At 38.1% G+C, this 26530-nt stretch overlaps 1 protein-coding gene across 3 annotated transcripts in view; it reads right to left on the bottom strand.

Moving 5' to 3' along the window:
- DOCK4 (dedicator of cytokinesis 4) overlaps positions 1-26530 on the bottom strand; it is a 405833-nt gene that overhangs the window by 221758 nt on the left and 157545 nt on the right. For all 3 annotated transcript variants that reach the window (XM_031455220.2, XM_031455219.2, XM_031455221.2), the window contains exons 2-5: positions 10677-10760; positions 9359-9399; positions 7318-7373; positions 3276-3372 (exon numbers count right to left, since the gene is read on the bottom strand). In XM_031455220.2, the coding sequence (XP_031311080.1) occupies positions 3276-3372; positions 7318-7373; positions 9359-9399; positions 10677-10760 (278 nt within the window). The remainder of the gene's footprint in view (positions 1-3275; positions 3373-7317; positions 7374-9358; positions 9400-10676; positions 10761-26530) is intronic.

Genomic DNA, 26530 nt, shown 5'->3' with positions numbered 1-26530 from the left:
TCAGTTGGTCTGCTTTCCCTTTTGGGAAGGGGTGCCAGGACCAGCGACACACTGCAGCCCTGACCAGCGTATCACACCCCTACTCATGGCATGAAAACAGTACATGTCTGTTTTGACAACTAGTCAGAAAATGATGCTTCTTTAAAAACTGGACTTTAAAAACTGGGTAGTTATGAAGACTATTCAGAAACATGAAAAATGCTTTTGATTTAATGTTAAATGAAAAAGAGAGAGTACAATGTTTAGATTAATATCTAAAAATGCTTGCAATATATCAGAAATTTTCTGTAATATGTATCTGCAGGAAGCGAACTGTGAGTATTTTAGTGTTGGAGAGAATGCGTAAGTTTTGATTTGCCGCAAAATAAAAATAGCATAATTCTGGGAGACGCAGACCTCAATTCAGAGCCACTTTAGCATGGGACGCTTGGATAGATTACCTCTGGTGAGATTCAAGAATAAAAACTGCCTGGCAGAGCCCCAAGAGAAGATATATGAAAACCCAGTCAAAGTCCTGCACAAAAGTGCTTAACAAAAGATGGCTGCTGGACATAGTAAACAATCTTATGGTTACTGGGGAAAAGGGGTGGGAAGGGATAAATTTGGGAGTTTGAGATTTACAAATGTTAGCCACTGTACCTAAAAATAGATTTTTAAAGTTTCTTCTTTTGTGTGTTTGTGTGTGTGTGTGTGTGTAAAGCACAGGGAATTATGTTCAATATCTTGTAATAATCTTTAATGAAAATGAATATACGTATATATATGCATGACTGGGACACTGTACTGTACACCAGAAATTGACACATTGTAACTGACCGTACTTCAATTAAAAAAAAAAAAAAAAGATGGCTGCTGCATTTCTCCTAAATCTTTTATGGTTAGGTAACTAAAATTTTCTTAAGTGATATCTTAAAGCACATTATTTAGGCCCTTACCAATGTTATTAAAAGGAGCAACTAGCATTTCTCAAGCATTTATCATGTGTTTTTTTTAAATGCTAAACGTCCTACATATATTAAGGACATCTCATATACTTCTTAAAATTGACAAGAAATTAGTGCTTCATCAGTGGAGAGCTAGGTGCCTTAAAACTGTTAGAAAAGAACCTGGACAGTACCCCAGTACACTCAAGCATGATGAACCTGAACCCAGACATCTGGCACAAAACATTACATCAGGAAAAGAGAAACCAAAAGGTCCAACAGAGCCAAGTCAGTCTCATTCTCCAGGTCAAAAATCTGGTATTCACAGGTTAAACTGTCTATTCCTTCCTAATAGAATTGACGACCATTCCAGTATCCAGGGAAACTTTGAAATAATTCTCTCTGTCTCCATTACTCAGGACAGTAGGAGGTGAGGAGGTTACTCCTGGAGCTTACAACACGTAGATTTTTCAAGCCAATCAAGTATGTCCCCAAAATAGATGCTCACAACCTCAAAAGCAGGTAAAAATAGCTGGATGAGGCAGAATCAAGAGGAAATTCAACTTTGTTCCTCACTAGCAGCTACATAAAAGGGACACTGCTGGCGCATGAGCTCAACTAACGGTTGACACTCACACTGCCATTATTTTTCTAACTCTTATGTTTGGTATTTTAGGACACAGGGATTTGAACATTTCATACAGTTTCATTTTCTATGTTAGTGTCATGCACAATATTATTTTAAGTGAAATAATAACTTGGGCTTTATATTCTTTCCAACACAATTTTTTTTAATCTAAAAAGGAGATCTGCATTTCCTTAGTCATCTCCCAGCCCAGAGCCTGTGAGTTCAGTCATCTTAACTGTGCAAATATTTACCCCAGCAAAGCCTAGACACTGACATTTCATCTAAGACCGTCTTGTGGATTTAGTACAGAACCCTAAAGCCACCAGCTCCAGGAGGGCATGGTCAGAGAAATCCAACATCAAAAAGGCTTTTAAAAGTGACTTCTAAAGAGTTTCTTGCCTCAATGAAATATCCTATTGCATTTTCTATGTAATAGAAAATAAAAATGGTCATTCTGTGCCCACGTCCCTCACTAATTTGGATTTTTCTCCTTGACAGGCTGTCTCAAATCCTGTTGTCAGGATAAGTGCACCTTTGTATTTTGAGCACATCCCTTCAAATGATTAAGGTGTTCTACAAACTCCTTTGAAAATCAAAGAAGAAATAGCGTTCATTTTCCCCAAAACGTCACCCCCAATTCCTCATATTGAGTGGTTCAGAGTGACGGCACTAGGTTTATATCAGAATTCCAACCCAATAATGGAAAAAAATCTGAAAATATATGTGTATATATATATGTATGTATATGTATAACTGAATCACTTTGCTGTATATCTGAAACTAACATTGTAAATCAACTGCACTTCAATAGGAAAGAAGGAAAGAAGGAAGGGAGGAAGGAAGGAAAGAAGGAAAGAAAGAAAGAAAGAAAAAGAGGGAGGGAGGGAGGGAGGAAGGAAAGAAAAGAGAAAAGAAAAGAAAAGAAAAGAAAAGAAAAGAAAAGAAAAGAAAAGAAAAGAAAAGGAAAGGAAAGGAAAGGAAAGAAAAGAAAAAAGAAGACAAGAGAAAAGAAGACAAGAGAAGACAAGACTAGAATCCCAGCTCAGCCTTTTCCCAACTACTTGGCCTAGAGCAAGTACTTCACACTCTGCCTCGTTTTCCTCATTTGTAAACTCAGGATGACCACAGTCTTTATTTCATTAAGAGTGCAAGAATTAAATGAGATACTCTATATAAAGTATTTCCCACAGGGTTTTCAACATAGAAGGCTCTGAATAAGTGTAATCAGTAAATAGGTACATTTACACATACACCCAAAACACTGACCCCTTTTTCCCCCAAGAAATATTCCTTTCTCTTGAATATTTAGAATATTCTCTTTGATTCTGGCTAAATAGCCTATCATTTTTAGTCTATTTGAATACTTTATAGAGAATTAGAACATAAGAAAGTACTACCAATATGAAAATTGTTTTGAAAATAAGTTTATTTCTCCTGGAAAGCTAAAGATATTCAGAAAGCCTAACTCTCGTTTCATATACACCATCTTATTTGATTAGATGCCAGGAAAGTAATCTTTTACATTCCTGCAGCTTGAAAAAGAACTGGCTGGACACAGGGATTAAAACAAGACTGTGCCTTGTTAAGCTCCGTCTCCCCCATTCCCAGAGAAGTGCTAGTGACTTATAGCAGGTACTCAAATATTAGTTGACACTTACTTTTGTTCAGATATTTCTTAAAACAATTCTCTATCCAAAACATGATGCCACTAAAAACTTACTTACCACATAGAGCTGTTTCCACATGGTTCCCCAGTCTCTTAATGTTGATGTCATTTCCGTGATAACAGAATCTTCAGTGGGAATAACCATCTCAAATTGTCTGTGAAATTAAACAGCAGCAGCAGCAGAGTATATTTGCAAATAACATAACCAATAATCTTCTTTGAAATACTCTAAAAGGCAAACTAGGAAAGGAAGCTGCCTAGTTATCTGCGGTGCTGCAGACAGTACCCAGGATCTGACTGTGAAGTCGTGTGAGGCATGCAGTGTGGGTTACAGCAGGACAACACCAGAACAACCAGCCACTTCACCCAGATCAAGTCTGAGCGGCGTGGTGGAGAAGTAACACTATCAAAGATGTTCTGCTCCAGCACAGTTTGACCTCTAAACAGCAACTCACTCAACTTCTCCAAGCCTAAAAGTCTATGTGTGTAACACGAGGTCACCAGGCTACATAAACTGTGAGATGGCTTTTGCCTTCCAAGTGCTGTGACTGTAGGACTCCAAGGGAGTGACAGGCCTGTTCAATGACCAGGATATGATGGCTGAAAACAACCTAACTAACTCAGTGTCATAAACAGCTAGACTCTGAGGTGATGACTGAATGCTCACTTGATCTCATTAACACTTCATTTTTATTACTTGCCAACGGGACCATGAAAAATGGTTAGTGCTAACTACTAGTAGTGTTGTCATGCATCACAGAACTTGTTAAGGGTTTAAGACATCAAAGATATTTGAATATCCATTGCAAAATGTTCCTCTCCATGATTAGGGTAATATATTCTTCCTATTTCTTCTTTAAAAGTCACTAACTATACTTGGAAAATATTCATACCAACATCTAGCAGGTTTATGTACAGTGGTCCTGATGTTGAGAAGAAAGGGAAGGAGATGGAGGGGAGAAAAAAAAAAAACCCAGAAGATTGAATTTGTCCACTGTATCCTATCTTTGACACAATTTTTTTTTCAATCTCTAGTTTCTTTTTTCAAATTCTTTCAGTTTTTGTGCAGGTTAAAATGGGTAAGTGGTTATTAATACTACAACTTCTCAAAAAAATGCTATCAACTAAACTGATGAGGATTATATTCTTCATTTGAGTATTTCTTTTCAAGGACATTATCTAATATGTAGAAGGTACTAGCCTATTAGACATTGAAACAGGTTATGTATATGAACAAGGGAAAATTTCTTCTTAGCATGAAGCTAATAACTGTTAATGCATTCCTTTTTGATGTTATATCCAAAGTGTATAAAATTGTCTTTTGTAAAGTCCTCTTGACAGCAAGTATGGGAAGTAAAATCTTGCCTTCATTTCTTCACCAACAGTCTCACCTCCTCATTTCATACTGCTGCTAAAATGCTCACCCAGTGACTATTTTACTTCTTTCTAGAGCTAAAACACAGCTGAAAGTATAAAGCTGGGATGTGAAACTAGAAATAAAAGTAAACAGTAATATATGAACAGTGACATGTACAGAACCTATTAACAAGTCTGCATATGATATTTTCAAATGGTACTGCATTTACTTTGCTTTTGAAGCAGGTGTTGCAATTTAAATGATGAATATTTGAAGACAAAGGTTATAAAATGATCGAACGCGAGGTCAAGGATGGAACAGTGAATTTCCAGGAAACTTCCACAACCTACTTAATATTTAAAAAAATGGCATGCCCTCAAGAGTAATTAAACAACACAGAAGTGACCTCACCATTCACAAACTCTAATTTAATTTAAGGACCCCTGTCAGTGCTACACTTCTCTGAAGACACAGGAAAGAACATAAAGGCAATTCATCCTGTGGGAAGTTGACTTGGAGTTTGTTCACTCAAAATGTAAATTTTTCATAAGTACAAAATTGACATTTTAGGTGAAGCAGCTATTTCCCTCTTAATTACACCAAAGCCAAAATCAACATTCATATGGTCTGTCATAAGTAGTTTCCCCTGAAATTATATTTTGTTCAGTTATTCTGAGATGTACTTTGCAGCTGTTTCATCCTGATGTGCTATCAGGCCATTAATCCCCTAAAAATAAGACAGGTGATATCAAAATCCCAAAGAGGTTCCTGTCTGGGAAAGCAATCCCCTGGCAATACGTGTTCTCAAATGTGTTCAGGCTAAAGTTTTTCTTCCAGTTAATAGTCCTAGAATCTAGGGTATCAATCAATTTCAATATTTTTTTAAAGAAAATAAGCTTTGGCTCTATCCTGAGGTTCTCCTGCTGTATAATGCTTATCATGCCTTGTGTCAGGCAGAGAACCCACAACCAAGTCTTAAACTTACCCAACCGAATTTTGAGACAACTTTATGCAATATTTAAACTTCCTTGGACTCAGGGAAGGGAGCCAGAAATCACTAGTTACTGGCTAGGACAAATAAATAAATAAATAAAAAGTTTTAATTAAAGCTATGTCCCATCACAATGCACTCTGAGAGGGAGGACTCTCACTGGGTGGAGTGATGCCTGACATCATCTTTGCTAGCATTGTCTCTCTTCTCTTCCTCCATCAGAGCGTAAGATGGGGCTGGGTGGCCCTTTGCTCTGGAGAGCTGAGGGGACCAAGGCTGGGCTTGGGAAAAAGGCAGCAAAGAGGACTGGGTGCATGGGTCTGCCCAGGTGGACCCTTTAAGAGACAGGCTAGAAACCCTGGGTTTCCACATTGCCTAGCCCAGATCACTAGTGCAGAAAGGTCAAAATAAAGAGTAAGTGTGCTTTCTGGAGTGTCCCCTGATTTACTTTAGAGGAGCTGGACAGAGCCTGGCAGGAGAAGTCCAGGACTGATAACTCCACTTGACTCATTTCTGGTAAATTACAGCTGCACAACATTTCTGAAAGACACACATTTATTGAAAGAATAATAGTATTTGTAATTATTAGTATTAGAATTATTATGGTTTTAATCTGTTTTAAATAATGACTACTACTACTACTACTAAGAAAATAACAATGATATTGCTTAAAGTAACTGACATATACATGACATACTGTGTAAGGATCTCCTAGACTCTAAGTTTTATCCATATACTCAGAGTAGTTATACCACAGACTCTCAGTCAACTGCAGAAGTTATTTCACTGAACTAAGATTTAATATCCTACTTTTATAGAGAGTGGATATAAAAACCATCTATTTGAATAGCATCCATGGAAGTTTTTTGGTAAAAATAAAGTTTGAATATATCATTTAATATGCTTTAAAATGTGTTTTTAATGATTTAGCAAATTCCTATTTTTCGCTATTTGAGGAATACTGCGATTTTTATGGTGGAATCTGTATTGTTTCTTTTGTCATAAAATGAAAATTATTCAATGATCCAACACATATTCCTTGTGACAATGGCAGCAAATGCTTGAGTCCAAATCCATGGCCCACTATAATGAATACTCTGCTTATGTTAACCACTTAAATAAGCAAGTGCTACTGCTTTACCTTGTGACATTTTATTTGAGTAATCTGTTATCTTAACAGCTGTTTCAAGTCCTTTTGAACATAGATGGAAAAAACTTTTTAAATATAGGAGCAATCCTAAGTGATCACTGAGCTCAATCAAACAAAGCAGCATCGAAATGACGTTCTCTGAAGTAGAAGAGTGGCTTTGTGAAGTGGTCACACAAGGATATGGTATTAACCCCAAACAGGAAAATAAAGACTTGGCTGCTTGTAATCCATGGTGAATCTAGGAAATTTCCGGGGTTGAGACATGACTCAGCATTTGATGGGTGTGACAGCCACACTTCCCTACACAGCAGGAAACCAAAAACAACCAACTCCTTCTGCTTAAGATTAGGCCGATTCCATGATACCTTGACAATGAAAGACCTCTGGTGCCCCAGGTCCTGCTGTAGCCCAGCACACAGACATGTTTCCTTAATTCTCTCCTCCAAGTGCCTTAATGTAATCTGTCTTCATCAAACAACACAGACAATGGCATCACCTTCTATAGTTCATTTTTCAAGACAATTACTAAGCCTTTCAAATTCCAAAATAAGCAATGGGTTCTGTGAAAAATCCTCCAACTATTAATAAAATTCATTTCTTACCCTTTGTTCTTTACACAGGCATTTTTCAAGTGAACATAGCTGGAAGGAAAGATACCCTGGAAGAAAAAACATGAAGGTTATGGTGCTAGCTGTCTATTACGGCAGGGTTAGTTTCACAAGTCATATGTATAAGATACAGCCGCACAACCATGACAATACCAGGAAAAAGGAATCTCCACCACATCCTACAGGCTAAATCTATTGTAACTTAGATCTATTCATTTTATTTTCTACTATTTATTAGGTTACAAATTTAGAGATACTTCAAAATAAATATAATTAAAAAAAATAAATCCCACACAAAAACATATTCTTTATAAAACAGAAAATTTTTATTTGTTTTATATTTTTAAGAATTCTAGATAGAAAGCACGTTAACTAAGAATTTTTAAAGAAATATTGCAGAGGTTTGAAAGAAGGGGTTTCTTGTTTGTTTTAATTGCAGTTCTTCTCTCCAAAATACTTATGTGTCTATTTAAAAATATACACTTAAAAAAGACCACTATGAATTTGGAGACAGTACGTATATTACATGTAAGGGAAGATCTCTGAGGAAAACATAGCAGCAATTAATCACTCGGCTGCCACTCTGATGGAACAAAAATTTAAACAAAAGAAGTCATGCTAGCTTAAAGCTCTTTATTGTAGAGGAAAGACAGGGCAAGGAAATTACTCCTTTGTTCTAAATGAGAAATTGAAAAAAAAAATTTAAAAAAAGAGCATCAATTTTATTATCCATTAAATGACAATATTCTCTAAATGATTTTTGATGTACAATTAAATGACAACTTCCATTAAATATTCAGGCAAATAAATGTCATTTGAATACATTAGCACCACTCTGGAGCCAAGGATAACATAAAATTTAACAAGCAAATTCTGTATATACAACAGGAACAAACAGGTATATAGCTTAAAAAAATAACTATTTTTTTCTTTGGAATTCAAATTTACCTCATTATGGTAGGAATAACAAGTAGAGTAATTATAGTAATTAATAAGGAAAAGTCAGAACTTGAGGTTTGTTAGAATAACAGAAGAATCATAACAAATTATTTCTCAAACATGTTCTAAATGAAATATTAAATACTGCAGCTACATTTGCATGTGCCTGCAGATATCCAGAAATAATTTGAAATGAGGGCTAAAGTATCAAGCTGTCCTTTAGAATGAACTAAAATAAATGAAATAAAGTAATTAAACATAGTTGGATGATCCATGGAAAGGTACATTTAAGTGGAAACGCAGGCAAAGGAGTTTAAATTACTTATATTTTGCTAATAGAAGTGATACAACTTCTTACCTACAATCCTAATAAAATGAGAATTAAAACAAAAAATGAACATGGCATATAAGAAAACATTAGAGAATGTGAGTAGGATGGATGAAAGCTAAGGAGATTAGAACAAAGTAGAAAAACATAGATATTAGTAAGGATTAGTGTCAAAATCATAAACTATACAAATGAAAGGTAAAAGAAAAATTATATTACTTCCTACTATAATTCATAAGGATTTATATAAATATATAAAGGATAATGAGTCTTAGTTTTTGTCTCGAACGACAGAGAGAGATGGAGTGTTCATAATGTGATTTTCTCACATTTCAGTTCCTCAAACCCAAAGGGACTCTTAACATACCCTAAAATAAACCTGTTTCTTCACACCAATTTTTTACAAATGATACCATAGAAAACTTACAGATTAAATACCACTATTCAGTATTTCTTTTAGAACACATATTTCCCCTGTCTGAATTCTAATTTCGCTCTGTGCAAAACTAACACTTCAAAAAGATTTTGTTTATATATAATGAGCTTATTAAGGTCTTCTTAGTACAAATTTCAAGAGCTACACAGGATTACCATTTGAATAGCATGTCTTAACTGTAATCCAAGTTCAAAGGACTTTCCAAAATTACAAAAATGCCACTTAGCATTTCAACTAGGAGTCCCAACAGTAATCTCAGTTGTATAATGAAACAAAGTAAATTAACTATTTTTTTAAATCCCATAATTATGGTTAAAAGTAATCACTTTTACCTTGATATTTGGGTTTTTTAAGGCAAATCCTCTGTACCAGCCTGTGAAGAAATAATCATGGTCATATTTCAATAAATCATTATAATACTTTACAGAAATGATTATAAATCAATCTATCCTTTGCTGACAGAATTTTACCCTATGTCTAAATATTCTAGATATAAACATGGTGTGGGTTGAGATTAGGCTAGATTAAAAGTCAAGTGACTATTAGTTTAAGTCTTCTATTAATAAAGTCATTTAAAAATTGTATCAGAAATGTATATAAAAATAAAAAACATGCATCATGGATGTAAAGGCTGTGGAATCAGAGCAATGGGCTTCCATTCTGGTTTTGCTACTTATTAGCTATTGAGTCGTGGGCAAGTTAATTGACCTCTCTGAGCTCAGCTTCTCTCCATTTTATAAAAGGCAACACTCCGTCTCAGGAAGGTGCGAGAATCTACACAAGATTTACTCTATTTCCAAATTCTCTTTGCTTGCCTGCAAAGTCCAGACTCTACCACCAAAGAATAGTGCTCGGCCACAGCCCTGTAGTGAACGCACACATTCCACAGCCTACGGTCTTGGGGTAGGATCAGTCTGACAGCATGAGAGTGAAGCCAGGTCTCATCCACTGTGGGAACCAATGGTACTCCTCCATCTGCACAATGTCCTGTCAGCCGAGCTCACTGTAATTTTTATTCTGTGGAATTCTATTAGTTAACCTCCAAGCAACTCTGAATCAACTTTACAGCACTATCCTTAACGGGGAACATATCTTTTTATAGTTTAAAACAATTACAGGGTATATATATGAATTTATATGGTTAATATATAGCCCCCCATAACTATATTATTTTCAATTTATTGTTTCCTCAAGTATAGAGACAATTTTGCTTATTAAGTAAGAAATTATTTTATCATGTAACAAATGTTCTATTCAATTGAATCTATTTTTGAGGCACTGAATTTCTAGAAAGAAGTATTTGAGCTTGGTATTTAACTATTTTTGTTCCTCATGAGTTTTCTGAAAAGGATATATTATAAAACATCATTTTAGATCCCTTAAAAATATATCCAAGAAATATATCCATTCTTAAATAATTATTGTAATAGAAACCAAAACTTTCTGAGAGTTGTGGAAATGTCAGAGAGGTCTCTGTCTAACTACCCAATACTGTGACTACTGGGAAAATGCCAGTAGTCTGACAGAGAGCGACAGAAGTATGGACAGAATTTGTAAACTTTATGAGATGTCCCAACATTGGACAGCTCATAAAGTTTATAAATTTTTGAGGTTCATGCAACCTCAAACAATCACCAGCAGCCAACTTACCATCACACTTCTCCAGGATCTGAACTGTATCTCCAATTTCCAATGACAGGCCATATGGGACAGTTCCTCGAAAACTGGCAATAACTGTAAGAAATGGTACAGAATATATGGAGATAAGCACATCAGTTATAGGCAGTTAGACCACTTCCTAGTAAAGGTTATTGACTAGGAAACATGAACGTGGGTAGGAAGTACACACTGATAGCTAGAAAAGACTGTCAGATTTTAATTTACACATTCTTGAAGAAAGACAACCTTTAAATTTACGTATTTTGCCAACTTCTTGGTTGAATAAGTATTACAAATACGAATTTCAGAGATGTGGAATTTACTAAGATTGTAGACAGAATATCAACAACATTATCCGGTAACACATACGAACAGCGGCATTGTCTGAAGAGAGTAGCAAGGAGCTGTCCCTCTCCTGCCTGCTGTATAATCACTCCACGTCCCGGTGCCAACCCCACAGCAGTTACTCAATAAGTACGTGTTCAATAATAAATGAGGAATATATTTCTTACTCGTTCATAAGGTTGGTTTACCTTTCTGCTGTGCTGTTTGAAGGATATTTCTTTTCCCTAGACAATCAGGTCCTCAAGAGAAGGAACTGCGTCTATTTGCTCATAATATGCCACTAGGGCCTAGCCCAGTAAGGCGTTAAAGCAGTCTTCTGCTTCTGCAGTAATCAATGGTAATGCCAGGATCTCTCCCCAGGTCTAAACACACAGCCACCATGACCATTCCCACAGGCCTTAGCTCTCAGACCATTTGGATTTGGACTGAGTCGGGGTGGGGGTGGACTGGGAGGAGTTAACACTTAGCTTTACCTAATGGTTACAGATTGATTGGTTTCTGAAACATTTTGCAGGGCTGGGCAGGCCCAGGATATAATAACAGAGAGAAAGTGTGTGTAGATTAACCACCCCTAGGCAATTTGAGGGGTTAGACAGAGAATGAAGCATAGTAATTCTCCCTGGGATAGTAACACTTGAGTCATAAAGGAGGTGAGGATAGAAAATAAAGAAAATGTACTTCAACACATGAAAAGAGAAGAGACATCTCCTATTAAATGCTACAGACGCTGAAAGCATCTTGCAATTCACATCAAAAAAACAAAACAAAAACAAAAAACTGACAGTAAATGCTCTGACTGTATGATTTTTAAAAGCCCAAATTTTAGTAGTGAATTTCATAATTCTCTTTCAGATAGTGAGATTTAGATACAACCCCCATCCCCAAAATAAATGATTGCTACTGCTATGAATGTATTTCAAAGGCCTGAAGGAATACATGAATCTGTCAAAACTCAAAACATGCCAGTAAGTAATGGGCTTTCAGAAGAGTCTAAAGCACTTTTATGATCTCAAAACAAAATTAGCAGCAGAAATCCAAACACAGGACAGAAAATATAACCCAAAGTACATGAGACGGATAAAACTAACTACATAGTAACTGAGTTAGAACATTTTAGATAAGCACTAATACATGATGTCATTTGCTAACTATAACCATAAATACCACATGACCTCATGTTGATGGCCTAGAAGATGTTTGCTTGAAAAATAATCACAGGTCTGAATATCTTGACAGATTACTTTAAATAACTTTCAGAGACCTCTTCTTATAAGGGATCAACAACTGAACAGACAGTAGTTTGAGTACCATTTAAAAGACTTCAAAGCAAGCTTGCTCCCAGAATTGCTTTTCTATGCTCATGAACCACTTACAAGCCTCATGGTTCACTTACAACCCTGTAGGGTTGATGCTTCTCCCGGAGGTCTGAGTGCATGGGTGACCTCACACAGTTCTGTGTACAGCTCTCACCACTCACCAATGCCCTGCACCTCTCAAGGCCGCCACGAACACCTCCCCTGCTGCAGGCTGCTCCCTCCTGCCCCTCATCACCTTCTTGAACACAGCAGTACTGTTCATGAATTCCATTTCTTTACCAGGCTTCATGCCTCAGCCCTTCACTGTGTTCTGAAACTGCTCTGTCCCTCACTGGGACCACATTCATATCACCCTTCAGGAGTCTATCCCTCTCTGGAATCTTCTACGGCTTCTCTCACACCCTCCAGCCTTCTTCTGTAGACTTTTTCTTAGCCCTCTTCCTAAATGTTGGTGTCAAAAAGACTAGGTGGAGGAGAAGAGCACCAACCTTGGCATCATGAGACATGGGTCTGAGCCCAGATCTTACCACCTATTAGCTGTGTGACTTTGGTCAAGATACCAGCCTCTCAGAATCTCCATTACCTCATCAGGCAAAAGGGGTAACAATAAAGAAACTGCAAAAGGCCATGCGTGGAGGACTAAATAAGGCCCCTATCAGAAATAACTTACCACCCTGTCTGCTATATTCTGATTGTTCGATAAATACCTTGGCTGTTTAAACTATACTTTTTTTCTTCTATCCACATACATTCTCACTGTTTGGAGAGAGTTCTAAGACTCCCAGAACCTCCTGTTGACATGTGACCGGCCAAGTCTCTCTCCAGTCCTGATCTGTGCCCTGAGCCTCTGACACAAACTTTCAACTTGTATGTCTCTATTTTGATGTCTAAGTACCTAGAACTTACCATGCCTCCATTTCAACTCATGATCTTCCCTCAGCTTCTAACCAAATCCAAGCAGTTTTCTCTCTCCCAATCACCCATTCTAAAATGTTAGTCTTCCACTGTTAGTTCTGCTTTATCTTGTTACCCCTTGGTGGATTTCCCTGCATCTCTCAACAGGGCCACGGCAAAGCCCTCTAGGAAGGATCCCTGTCTCCATGGTTGTCCTTCCTCAATACAATATCCGTGATGCCACCAGCGTTACCTTTGATTCTTTCACATTTGTACTTGAATGTTTTTTGGATATGCAGCATCAGGAAAATTTTATTAGGTTCAACTTCTTTTGTATTAAAGGAAAAGGTAAAAAAATATATCATGCCTTACCAGACAACAACTTAATGAGGTTGTTATCCTCTTATTTCATGCTGCTATTTGGCTCATAGAAGTCTTACGTGACACCAAACCAGATCCTCTTCCTTTGCTCCCAATTCTGTTGAAAGTTAGCACTGTGTCCAATGACTATATATGCCAGAAACTCAGGGGTCATCCATATGCCCCTGACCCATGTATCGAATCCATGACCACATCCCAATGATCGTATCTTTTAAGCATCTCCCTCTTAAAGTCATCTTTTTCTCAGCATCTCCACACTACCCCAGCTCTTGCCTGGCCTTCTCCAGCAGTCTCCTTGTAGGTGTCTGCCCATTTACTCAGGTTCCTCTCCCATCCATTTCTCATACAGCAGTTAGAGAGGTTTTCTCTAAATGCATACCCGATGATGTCATCCTGCAGCTCAATATATCAAAGCTCTGAGAATAACAGAAAAATCAGTACTACAGCCTGGAAGGTCCTGCCCTCCTCTCTGGTTTCACCCTGTACTTCTCAAGTCTGACTTTCTATACTTCAGTCACAAAGACCATCCCTGCTATATCCCCTCCCACACAGGACTTTGCCCATGATGGACCCCTTATAAGGAACACTGTTCCTTTCCCTCCCTGCCAGGTTAAGTTAGATTCATCCCAGAAATGTTGCTTCTGTGAGCAGCCTTCCTTGATTCACAGCCCCTTACCCCAACCACATACACTCATAACACCATATACGTCTCAACCATCCCCCTAATTTGTCTAAGTTTTGAATGATGTCCCTTGCAACAGACTATAAGGTCCATGGATGTAAGGACTCGTCTGGTTTTAGTTCCCCACTGTATACCTGACTCAGTACAGAGCCTGGCACACAATCTGAGCTCAGTAAATAATAACAGAGGGAACGAATGGGGGCAGAACCATTACTATTAAGTGTTTTGGTCTTAAGCAGTCAGAGTCCTTTATTATTGGCAATTCTATTTTAAGAGGATGCTGAAAGTTCTAAGAACCAAATGATTATCAAAGATGAGTGAAAACTCAAATTTCAGAGGATCTGTTTAAAACTGGGATGATAAGATGTCTGGATCCTAAGTGTGTATCATTACATTTCTTATCCAAGAAGTCTGTGTGGGTGAATTCTGACTTTACTCTTCAGCTATACAATATCTGATAACTATTAAAGGCAAACTATTAAGTTCTTCAACCTCATTGCCCTTCAGATGCCCCCTCTATAAAACTAAGGAGCTCGATGAGGTGAAATGAATGGTCCCTGCCAGCATATAATTCTGAGTGTGGAAGAGGCCTTTCAGCTCAGCACTGACACGACATAATACATAACTGAAGAACTCTGTCCCCAAACCAGCCTTGCTTTGGTTTTAGTCACTGCCTGAGTTCTGAACAAAGGAACACCTGTCCCCACCAGCAACAGGCATCTGATGAGGCAACAGGGAAAGCCTGCTCTCAGCATCTCCTGCAAGGTCCTTCACCACTGCTCTCCTGCTATCTTTCCAGGCTCACATCCCCCCTAACTCTCCACACAATGCCACACCCAAATTCTCACCAAGCTCTCGTATGCAGGCCTCCGCACCTTTACCCATACTATCTGTCCCTTTGTGGGGAGCTGTCTTCCGCATCCCTTCTACACTGGGAGCTGCAAAGTAGCCTTAGTTTAAGGTCTAGCTCCAAGGTTAGCTCTTTCAATTTCCTGATTCCTTCCCTTTCCCCATTCTTGGACCCAAGTGTAATCGATTACTCTCTCATCTGTGCTCCAAGGGCAATCTAACCACAACTTAAGGTATCACATACTTAGCACTTTATTTATCTGTGGCTTTCTACTTGAGAACTGGAACTATTTCTAATTCATCTTCCATAAACCAGCATACGAATGTGCTAGTGCATGAATGGAGAATGAAAAAACACATGAAATGAAAGAATGAAGCCAGTGAAAAATGGTACCCAGGTTCTAATAGATTCAGAAAATGTCAGGGGCACCTCTCATAACTTAAAGCATCTAAAAGTAAGTTATTAAACTGCAGATCATATAGCAGAGTAAGACTTTTTCAGGATATATTTCAGGGCATGACTTTGATCCTTACCTTCTAAAATGGCAAGCCATTTCCAATCTCTGAATTTCACAAGTAACTCTACCTTGCAATCCATTAAATTCATGAATGGATGAATGAATGCTAGACTACTTATGCTTCAGGTTATGAAAGAGAAATGTTGAAAGGAGAAGGCAGTTCTAGGCAAAAGATTTGAAAACATGATTGGCTCATGTTTACTAGTAGAAGCATGTAATGTGTCATAAAGTAATGAAAACTGGATTAGCAAAGATTCAAAGAAAACACAGGCATTCATGAAACCTCAATTTGCATGTTCATCAAATGCACTTGAAACATATGTTATTACTAGATTCCATTTTGGATACAACTTTCCAACGAAATCTCCTCAAGATCCTCCAAGCATTTTTGGAGGAAACAAGTCTATAGTTGAGAATTCATCTTGTCCCCACTTACTGTAAAGCAGCTCTGTCTTTATACCAACGTTTTCTCATGGTACACTTTTCAGGGGCATTTTTCCCCCAGTAATATCAGGGTTTACTGAACATGACCACACATTGTCTTGATCCCTGGATTTCCTTTTCTTGCTTATTTTCTTATAAACTGAACAACTTTAACAGCTACAGAAAAGACCATAGAGAATGAACCCTTCATAGAGGTCCAATACTACTGTTTCAGCCCTAAGGGCCCTGAGAGTACAATTTTAAACAGCACATAAAAACCACTGAATGATCTTGTCTTCATCTCTGCCCATTTGCTACCATGTAAAAACTTATTTGGATTGGCAAACATGCATATAAACATCGCTTATATTCAAGTCCTTTAAAAATATGTATAAACTGAAAGTGTTAAAGGTATAATATTACCATCTTGAAAGCTGTATCATAAACACTGCCTTTTATCACTTATTATTCCTTCACAAAATGATTTCAGCTTAGTACCTATTGCCAGTTTATTAAAAATTAAATAGCTGTAAGAAACATTTTCATATATAGCTCACAAGTATTTTCTATAAAGACAGTGAAAAAAAGCAAAATTGTGCTATGAAGTTGGGACTCATTTCTCAGTTTCAATGATACTTTGCTCATGCAAAGAACCAGTTTTTTTTTTTTTAACTTTTAAACTTGGCACATAGAAACTCAATCCCAGAGTTCTGCACCTTTCAAAAGCAAAACCAGAAACAAATCTAAAGAACTATTATAAGTCAATCATGTAGCTCTACATCGGAACTCAATCCCAGAGTTCTGTACCTTTCAAAAGCAAAAACAGAAACAAATCTAAAGAACTATTATAAGTCAATCATGTAGCTCTACATCGCAGATGATAACATATTCCTCACCATCATGGTCAAAATACTATACAATGATGCTGTGCACCAGGATTCAATTCAAGCTGGCAAACGCTGCCCTTGCCCTTTAAGGGCTGACAATCTAAGATGAATGGAACATAATGTAGAAAAAATAATAATGAAAATACTTTGTCCCCTGTGACACAAAGGAAGGAAACTCATCTCTCAAAGTCAGAGCTTTGGCTTCATCTTTCTGATGAAAGGATCTCCAGCTCATGAACAGGCTGTGGTCTGAAAGGTCAGTTGTGAGCAGACTATTTACAACACAGAACACGATGCCATGGTGCTCAAGTTCTGAGATTATCCCATGTCATCCCATTTAATGTAAGAAATAAGACTGCTGTCTGTTGCAACAGAAATGAGCTATGACTGCACCAGAAATTAAATAAACATTTTCATGGGAGCCGCTGTAAAATTCTGAATGCTGGTACTTGAAGCATGGCAATGACACTGAGGAGGCAGAGAGGAAGCAAGGCATTGTAAAGGAACTCCGTTTCTCAATGGACATTTAAAATTGGTTCTTTCCTATGTCTGTGTTCATGTTACACTGTCTATTTGGCTCTGGTTAGCCATGGATGTAACTACATTTAGGTCATTTAGGTTTATCAGCTTTTACATGTATCATTGTGGGGGGGTGGGCATAAATGGAAAAAAGGGGAGAAAAAGGTAGAATTTTTGAAGGATAAGAGGATTTTTTTCTGGATAAGAGTTGGAGGAAACAATGAAAAGGGAAAAAGGATTAAGGAGAACTAAGTTCTTTTCAGGGATTTATTTCATAAAATAGTGCACTGTGGAAAGAGGACAAGGGATCATCTCCTCTGCACATGCACACAATTCTCCTGTAGGGAAAGATAAAATATGGTGGGGGAAAAACCAAGCTAATAGTCTGATCAAAGACACTACCTTTTTCATAGCTGTCTGGATAGGGCCTGAGGGAAGACAGAACAGAAGTCATGTGGAGATTTCTCTTGGTATTAGAGCAGGAAGGAACTATCTTTCTCTTGTACCCCCTTCCATCTTTCCCCTCCATGAGATGAAGTTAAAAGCAAAGTGGTCATTCCGAACTTGGAGGGACAACCAGCTGGCTATCAGTATGACAGCAGGACCATGGGAGCAGGTGGTCCAGAAAGATTGAAAAGAAAAAATCAAAGGAAGTGTGGAAGGGTGAGAGTGGGTACCAGCTCCTGTACTCTGCTTTGATGCTGAAAATGAACTTGCTAGGAAAATCAAAGAAATGCCCTGCTCCATCTTCTCATCCTCAGACTTGTCAGGCATTTGAGATCTGCCTCCACTCTGGTAACGGACAACAAAGGCCTCCCACGCCTTGCAGGCCGCCTGCAAGGGACAGACACATGCCCACTTTCAAACAGGACTTCATTCCTATGCCACAGTTACTATGGTCAGCCCTTGAGATAAGTCACACAACTCCCTCAGGCCTAAGTGACTTTGAAAAATCAGAAGCGGCCTGAATAAAATGTGTCTGACATTTTACAAGTATGACCTGAAAACATGCCGCTGTCCTTGACTGTTAAGAGGACACTTCTACCCACTGCAGAACTTCACTCTGCTTGAACCACAGCCGTTGGGACCCAAGGGAACCATAAATTATGGTGGTGGATGTGACAACAACAAGACCCCTCTTCAGAAAGTTAGAGCAGGCAGCCGAAGGGCAGCCTTCTGGGGTGGTCTCAGCTGGAGCTGCTTTGCCCAAGGCCATGTCCTCCCCCCAGGGTGGCCTGCTTCCAGTGACTGATGGGGCAGGAGGTCAGGGACCAGAGCCTCTCGTGACAACTGGGCACAACCCTGAAGGCCACTCCAGCTGAAGTGACTAAGCTGTCACTGGGCTGGCATCACAGGTCAACTGCTCCCTCTGGCTAGTCCTGCTTCTTTCCCCTCCCTTCCACTGTGTGACACTCAAGAACACTCCCTGATAAACATCCTGCAAGCCAATCTCCATTTCAGAGTCCACTTTCTGGACAGCCCAACTTGCTCTGAGCTTACAGCTTCAGCCAGTCAGAATTTGCTTCTTACCAGGTCCATTTGCAAGGGAGAAGGAAAGTAGCATTGTTGCATTACTATCTTGTGGTTTTGCTAAGTTCTTTATTAATTCTGATCTTCTGTGATGAAGGTGTTTTCATTCCCATTTGAGAAAGAGAAAAAGAGGCCAACAAGGGACTGAATTAACATCAGGAGGGAATTGTTGCACATTAAGATTTATTTGAAAACATTGTTACTGTGGCAGTAAATGAACCAGTTTTATTCCCCAAAGAGTCATAAACACACTCTTCACCTTGGTTTTAATGTTACAAATGCAAAGGCACTTTCCTAAGTGGCTCCAAGAACAACTGAAGGTCAAACAGTAAAACTTTGAAATGAGGACTGCATACATGGATCAGTACTTTTAAAAACAACTTCATATGATAGGAAAGGTTATGGTTTGGGCCGACTGCCTGCCAAGAAGAGCATCTTGGAAGTGACAGAGTTTAAACAATTATCTCAGAAGTATCTCAGCACTTAGGAAAGGGAGATAATATTCAACAGGGAGATGGAGGCCTGGGGCTCTGCTCCATTACTTAATGAACCATGTGGTCCTTAGTCCCTCCGTGTGCAGGCAGGATGACATCACCCGCCTCCCGACCTCATAGAGATGTCATGAGGCTCAAACACAGTCTGAGAACTGAATTTGTAAGCCTAGAAACGTAAGTAAATATAAGGTATCATTTTTTTCATCATCAAGGCTGACTGGAAATTTGGAGGCTGGATCTGAATCTGTCATGGGCAAAAACAAGGTTTCTATTTACAATCATAGGTCAAAAACCCTTGGTCTGTTTTGTTATTATGGGTTCTTGGAAATTGATATTAATGAGTTAAACTTAGACAGATTCAGGTTCAACTGCTCCAGGTGGAAATAAAAAGCTGATACAATTGCGCGCTTTTTTTTTTTTGATGAAACAGAAAAAAGTCCTTGGCAAATGAGACAGATAAGTAACAAAGGGATTTTCCTAAAATGCTAAGGCAGAGATAGGAAGGCAAGGAGACTCAGCTTTTAATACTCATTCTGCCAAAGACTATTTATTTGTCTGAGGGATACTAGACAACATTGGGAGAAAATGACAGCACAGACTTCATGTCACAAAGTGGAATGAAGTCATGGAAAATAATCATTGCCTTCCTCATGATCCAAGGGAAAAATATTCACTAAAAAGTAAAATACTATTTCCCAAGCAAACCTATTAAATCTATCACCAAATATCTAGTCTAAAAGATTTATATATAAAATTTATGTATATAAAATATATATCCTTTTTTCCAACGTAGGATGGTTCATAATAAAATTATACTATTTAAGAGAATTTTTGAAACGCAAGATTAAGTTTCCTGACTTTTTTTCCCTTAGTGTATTGCTATAAGGGAAAAGAGAGAAAAAAAAAATCTGTTATGTCCATCTGTGTTTTGTTCTGATTTCTCTCTCCAGGTACTAAATAATGCAAAGTCACAAACAGCACAGGAGACTGAAGTGGTCCACCTGGGTCCAGCCAGAATCACAGGTTGCCCCCAATGGGGAGAGGCCAGCTTGCTCTCACAGCCTCTTCTCATGTTGTCTCCAACCTCATACTCAGTCCTGCCTCATCTGATCATTCATCTTCCCCCCACAGTAAACACTCATGCTTCTACTTCTTCCTCCAGACGCTTTTCTTTTTCCAACTTCAATTCTGACTTCCATTCCCAATGCTCATCTCTCAAGAGGTGTGCTAGGATATTACTTACAAACTACATAACTTCCGTCTGAAGAGAATCAAACCCTACATTCTATTTATTACTCCCTCTCCCGCTCTGAGGACTAAGCCAATTTCCAACTGTGAACCAACACCAGTTGGAACTGGTTTTGACTACTGAAAACCAGTCAAAAACAATTTCTCCAGAATATGGGGAGCCAGTGAAGAGCTCAATGGAGACATGGAACAAAGTTCAAAGGTCTCTCAAAATCTGGCTCCTGCTCACTTTCCTAATCACAGCCTTTACAAACCACATTCAATAGTCACACTGAACCTGTGACCTGACCTGGGCTTTAGCAAATGCTGCAAATGCCTTGCCCTCTACTCAGGTTCCCTTCCTGCCCTTTCCCACGGGGTATTCTTCAAAACAACTCAAGCCTTCCCCACTCCACAGTACCCCTTCCATTTACATCCCTCTAACACTTAGCACACCAAGCATCTCTAGGCTGGAGGGCCCTTTATGTTCTCAGCACCACCTCATGGATACTCAATAAATACCGATGGAATGTACAATGGGTACAGTGCACCGATTCACCCACCTTCTATGCACCAGCACTGTGGGAGGCACGGGAAACACAATGGTGAAGGGAGCACTCTGCACCTGTTTCATCTAGTTCATAAGTCAAGAGAAAGACTGTTTCCTGCATCTTTTGGTTCCTACAAAACACAGCTCTGAATTTTGTATCCCCAGTGATTTTTCAATGTATACACAAAACTGACAAACTTATCATTCTTACGAGAGGAAAAAAATTAAGTCCATTTCTTTAACTTTTAATGTTGAAATAATTTCAGATTTATAAAAAACTTATAAAAATTGTTTCACCCTTAAGTTAGCTTCAGCAAATGTTAAGATATTAAATAAAGTACATTTACCAACGCCAGGAAATTAACATTGATGCCATATTCTTAACTATTCTACAGATCATATGCAAATTTCACCAATTGCCCAACCAATGTCATTCCAGTTAAAGATCCAGTCCAGGATTCCACATTATACTCTGCTGTTCTGTTTCCTTAGTCTCCTTTCACTTGACAGGTTCTGTTTTTCTTTCATGACCTTGATGCTTTTAAGAATACTGTCCAGTTATTTTTCGGAATGTCTCTAAATTTAGTTTTGTCTGATGTTTCCTCATGATTAAATATAGGATATGTAATTTTGGCAGGAACACCACAGACATGATGATGTGTACCTGCTCGGTGTACCTTATCAGAAGATAAATAATGGCAATGTGTCTCATTGCTGGTGATGTTAATTTTGATCACCTACTTAAGGTGGTTTCTCCATGTAGAGTTACTACTTTTTCTTCATAATTAACGAGTATCTTATGAGGACATATATACCATTTTTTCATCACACTTGATAGCATCCATTGATGATTCTTGCCAGCAACCTAAGCAAATTTAACTCTGATTTTTTTTTAGAGTTATCCAAACACAGCTGGCTTATTTCAATTATAGTCAAAACCTGCAGTGGGTCCTTTTGGAAGCTGGCACAATATCCTGACTTTAGTCTTGATTTTTTTAAGCATAAAGCATAAAATTAAGATCACTACTACCATAGGTGTCCTCGAGATGACTTATACTCATCATATCAAACAAAATAAAACCTCAACTTTAACATCTCATTTGTTTCAGAAATTGAACAGAACTGACATTTTTGCTTAATTTTCAGTGTACTACTTGGCCTCTTAAATACTACTTTCTTAACCAAAGGAAATATTTGTGTGTTTGGTGAAAGATAGCTTTTGAACTGTTTCAGCCAACAATTTCAAGAAAGCCTGAATGAGTCTTGTCACTAACTATAACCATCTGCAGATCTGAATTAAGTCCTTTTTTTTTTTTTTACTGCACTTATGGGTCACTGATAAGGGTATTGTGGTAAAATTTTCAATTTCTTTTATTTCATGGAAGGAATCTAGTCTTCTGTAATGACTAATTTTATGTGTCAACTTGACTAGGACACAGGGGGCCCAGATTAAACATTATTTCTGGGTATGCCTGGGAGGGTATTTCTGGAAGAGATTAGCATTTGAATCAGTGGACTAAGCAAAGCAGGTGACCCTCCCCAATGTGGGTGAGCATCACCCCATCAGGAAGGCCCGAACAGAACAAAAAGGTAGGAGGAGGAATTTGATCTCTCTACCTGTGTGAGCTGTGGGATGTCAGTCTTCCCTTGCTCTGGACTAGGACTTAAATCATCGACCCACCAGTTCTCAGAATCACATCAGTGGCTTTCCTGGGTCTCCAACTTGCATCATGGGACTTCTCTGCTACTATAATCATATGAGCCAATTCTTATAATAAATCATATATATATATATATTTCCATATCCATCATATTGGTTCTGTTTCTCTGGAGAATCCTGAATAGTGCACCTTCCTAATAATTTTGTACAATGATACCAATATTTAAGTGAAGTCTTAGGTTTTACTGATGTTCACAACAGCTCTTAAGTTACTAATTCTGTTGCATACTGTATTAGAATTGATTATAAAAAATCTTACTTAAAATAAAATATTGACTGCAAACTAGAGTCAGTCTCTAACTTGCAAGTGATTAACGTTTTGCAAATTTTATTGTTAGTTACTTAGAATGACTAGACTCTCAAGCTACCACGTAATAGTCTACTTGACTGATTAACCAGCTGAAACAGGAATTTCACATGCAGTGAAAATGAGGGGATGGGAGGGACTTATAGTAGGGGAGGTGTACAACAGCAAAGGTGGAGAGGTCCTGGCAAATGAGAAAGACGATGGGCCTGAGCTAACTCCTTTCAAACACCATGTTTCTCATCCTGGTCTCCTAGAGAACACCAGTCCCGGAGAGGGCACCACATCTCAACTTTGCCACCACCTGGTGATCCATCCACACCACTTAGTGTCCCCAGTACAGACTGTGCAATTACGAACATCTTGATTTTCTTTCGTCTTTTCCTTTTCCCCAGGGAAATATGGTTGTATCAGAACACCTCCCTCTGTGAAGGAAAAACCAGGCTGGTCTAACAAGATAACTCACAGGTCTAGGAATGTGAAGGAGAGGCTGGGCTGGGCTAACAAGATAACTCACAAGTCTAAGTATTGGAATACTGATCTGAGTTCTGCTGGACTAACTTGTAAATCTAAGTTAATTAGTGTTGGTTTGCTGTTTATGTTTTTTTGCTAGCCAGCTGGATTTTCAAAGATACATATCTGGCTTTGGAATGTTGGTTTGCTGCACTTTTGTGATGATAATGCTGCTAAAGCTGTTCCATGCCTATTGGCCGAATACCCCAAGCTTGTACTTTACCCTATAAAACCTCATGCGCACGTCTTGGAGGTGCTCAGAGCTTCAGAGCAGAAGCCCCTCTGAGCCCACTGGAGTAATACATCTGAGTACTCCAACCCTCTGAGTGGTGCTTGTTTCTTGACTGGCCTGTCGTTTCCGTAACACCTCAACCTCACTCTCACCCCAATCCCCAGGGTAGACCCAGTAGCTTTCTGACCGATAGGGCCTGAGGGAATGAACCCCCATGTCCTCTGGAATCTGGCAGGGGCCCAGCCCAGCCATTCTTTATTCTTACCATGTGTTAGGTCTGCAAGGACTTTATAGGAATAATCATTAGACACAGAGTATCTACAAACCTGGTATTCATGTGGCTTATACAATCCAGGAAGTTCATCGAACCCTGTTATTTCCACTTTATAAATCTTCGATGAAGCCTTTCTGCTTCCCCTCGATGACTATTTTTAAAATTAAAAGATAGTAAGAAAAGACATGCTAGTTTATCACTGGGATTTTTAATGACAATTTAAGGCAAAACTCATGAAGCCGTCAGTGCCAAATGAGGGAACCAGGACAAAAATGAACATTACTGACTCAGCACTTATCAATCATACATGAACTTTTAACTCCTTCCTCAGGGTGTTCAGAGGGCACCAAGTTCCCCTGGGGATCATGCCCTCTGTTCTTCGCCTCTTCCAGTTTTATAAACTAATGAAGCAGTTGATCCTCATACCTTTCTTCTCACTGTAAATTTCAGTAAGGACAGCTAACTATTGACCCCAGATGTTGTCTACAGTAATTGAAATCTGATTTCTTCGTGAGCAAAATGCTGCACTATTTAAAAGAAACTTTCAAAGACTACCCCAACATACTTTGTTTTTGGGGGGCTAGGGTTAAATTTTTTTGTAAATATTTGTCCTTTCCCTCCCTCTACAATGAAATTTGCCAAAGAAATTAGATAAGTTTTCCAAAATATCTTCAATAGCAGACAACAGGTCTGGTGTGAGGGCCAAACCCGGTCATTTGTTTCACAATATGTTAATTAGGAACAATCCATCTATTGCAATTCTCTGGTTTGAAGGATAATTTTGCATTTCTTTTTCTTTTTCTGAGCCATCACTGGAGGTGACTCAGTCTGTTCATGAACTAAATCTGACAATGTGAATGCCCTTGGGGGTTATGTACAAAGTGAGTGCCTTTAATATTCTACCCAACACAGAGTGGAATAACAAGTGCCCAAAGATGGTAAGATTAAAAAGAGAAAAAAAAATTTCAAACAACCCAGAATCCTTTTTATGGAAGATAATCTCAAATTCCCCAAAATCACCTCAATGTGAAAAAAAAAATTAAATTAAAAATAGGATGGATTCTTCCACAGGTGTGTGGGAATTTAAAGTAATGCCATTTAACAAAAAGAAGAATGAGGAGGTCAAATTCCTAAAGCATCACTAGAAGAAATTACATCTCTATGAAAAGGACACATAAGAAAATGTGGCTATTTCTTTTTTTATTCATGACTATAATTTAAAGTATCTTGTTTTATAGCCTCTGGTAACAGCTACATAGTTATGCTTTATAAAGCATTGACAATTTATTAAAAGTTCCACTATTAACAGTAAACTTAGGGAAATGTAGTGAATTCTTTAAGTTAAAAGCTATATATTCCTCTATATAAATGAATAATTCAGCTATTTCTAAATATAAATGAATGGATCAAAAAACTGACTATAGGCTACAAAGACCTCATAATAATATGCTTAAAAACCCTGAATTTATCAACCTCTTGTAAAATTCAAATATAACAACATAAATAAGTAAACAAATAAATATTCCTGCCATGTCTCCCAATAACAGCTTATGGTTGAGTAAAATATTAGCAAAAGATTAAGATACTTCTTCAAAGATTTTTCAATCATTGAGTTTTAAGGGTCTTTTGTGCACTAAACATCTGTGCATTTTCTCTTCAACGTTTTCAATTAATCTCGAGCAGCAGATCTGCCTACTAGTGAACACAGTTAAGAAAAAAAGTCTGCATTTTTCTTTGAGTTCTTCCTAAAAACATTTACAGCTCACAAGGTCAACTTTTTGTTTGTTTACATAGGAGATATTTGTAGGACGAAGTTATTTTACGCCAGGAAATTCCAACTTACACTTGTAACTAGGCAGTTAAAAATTCCAAACGCCATAGGGGAAAACTTTCCTACACTGTATTTGAAGCCGCACAGTGGACAGATAAGTTATACGTGTTTCTAAATTACCTCCTCCCCACCACCTGCCCCAACTCTGACAAACACAGTACGCAAACAGGACACATTAACCAAAATCTTATCAAAACAGGTAAGTTAAAATGCACCTCTTCTTTCCTCCATCAAGCTAATAATTTTCCTTTCTTGGCCATAAAATCGAGCCTCTTTTAGTTTCTGATACATATGTAGAAATCATAAATCATTCTGTCAGTTTTCCAAAGACCAGTGGGTCCTGCTAGAAGTAACCT

Source organism: Camelus dromedarius, chromosome 7 (assembly GCF_036321535.1).
Source record: "Camelus dromedarius isolate mCamDro1 chromosome 7, mCamDro1.pat, whole genome shotgun sequence".
NCBI lineage: Eukaryota > Metazoa > Chordata > Mammalia > Artiodactyla > Camelidae > Camelus > Camelus dromedarius.
Note: the sequence above shows the minus strand (reverse complement) of the source record. Positions and strands in the feature narration are given on the sequence as shown.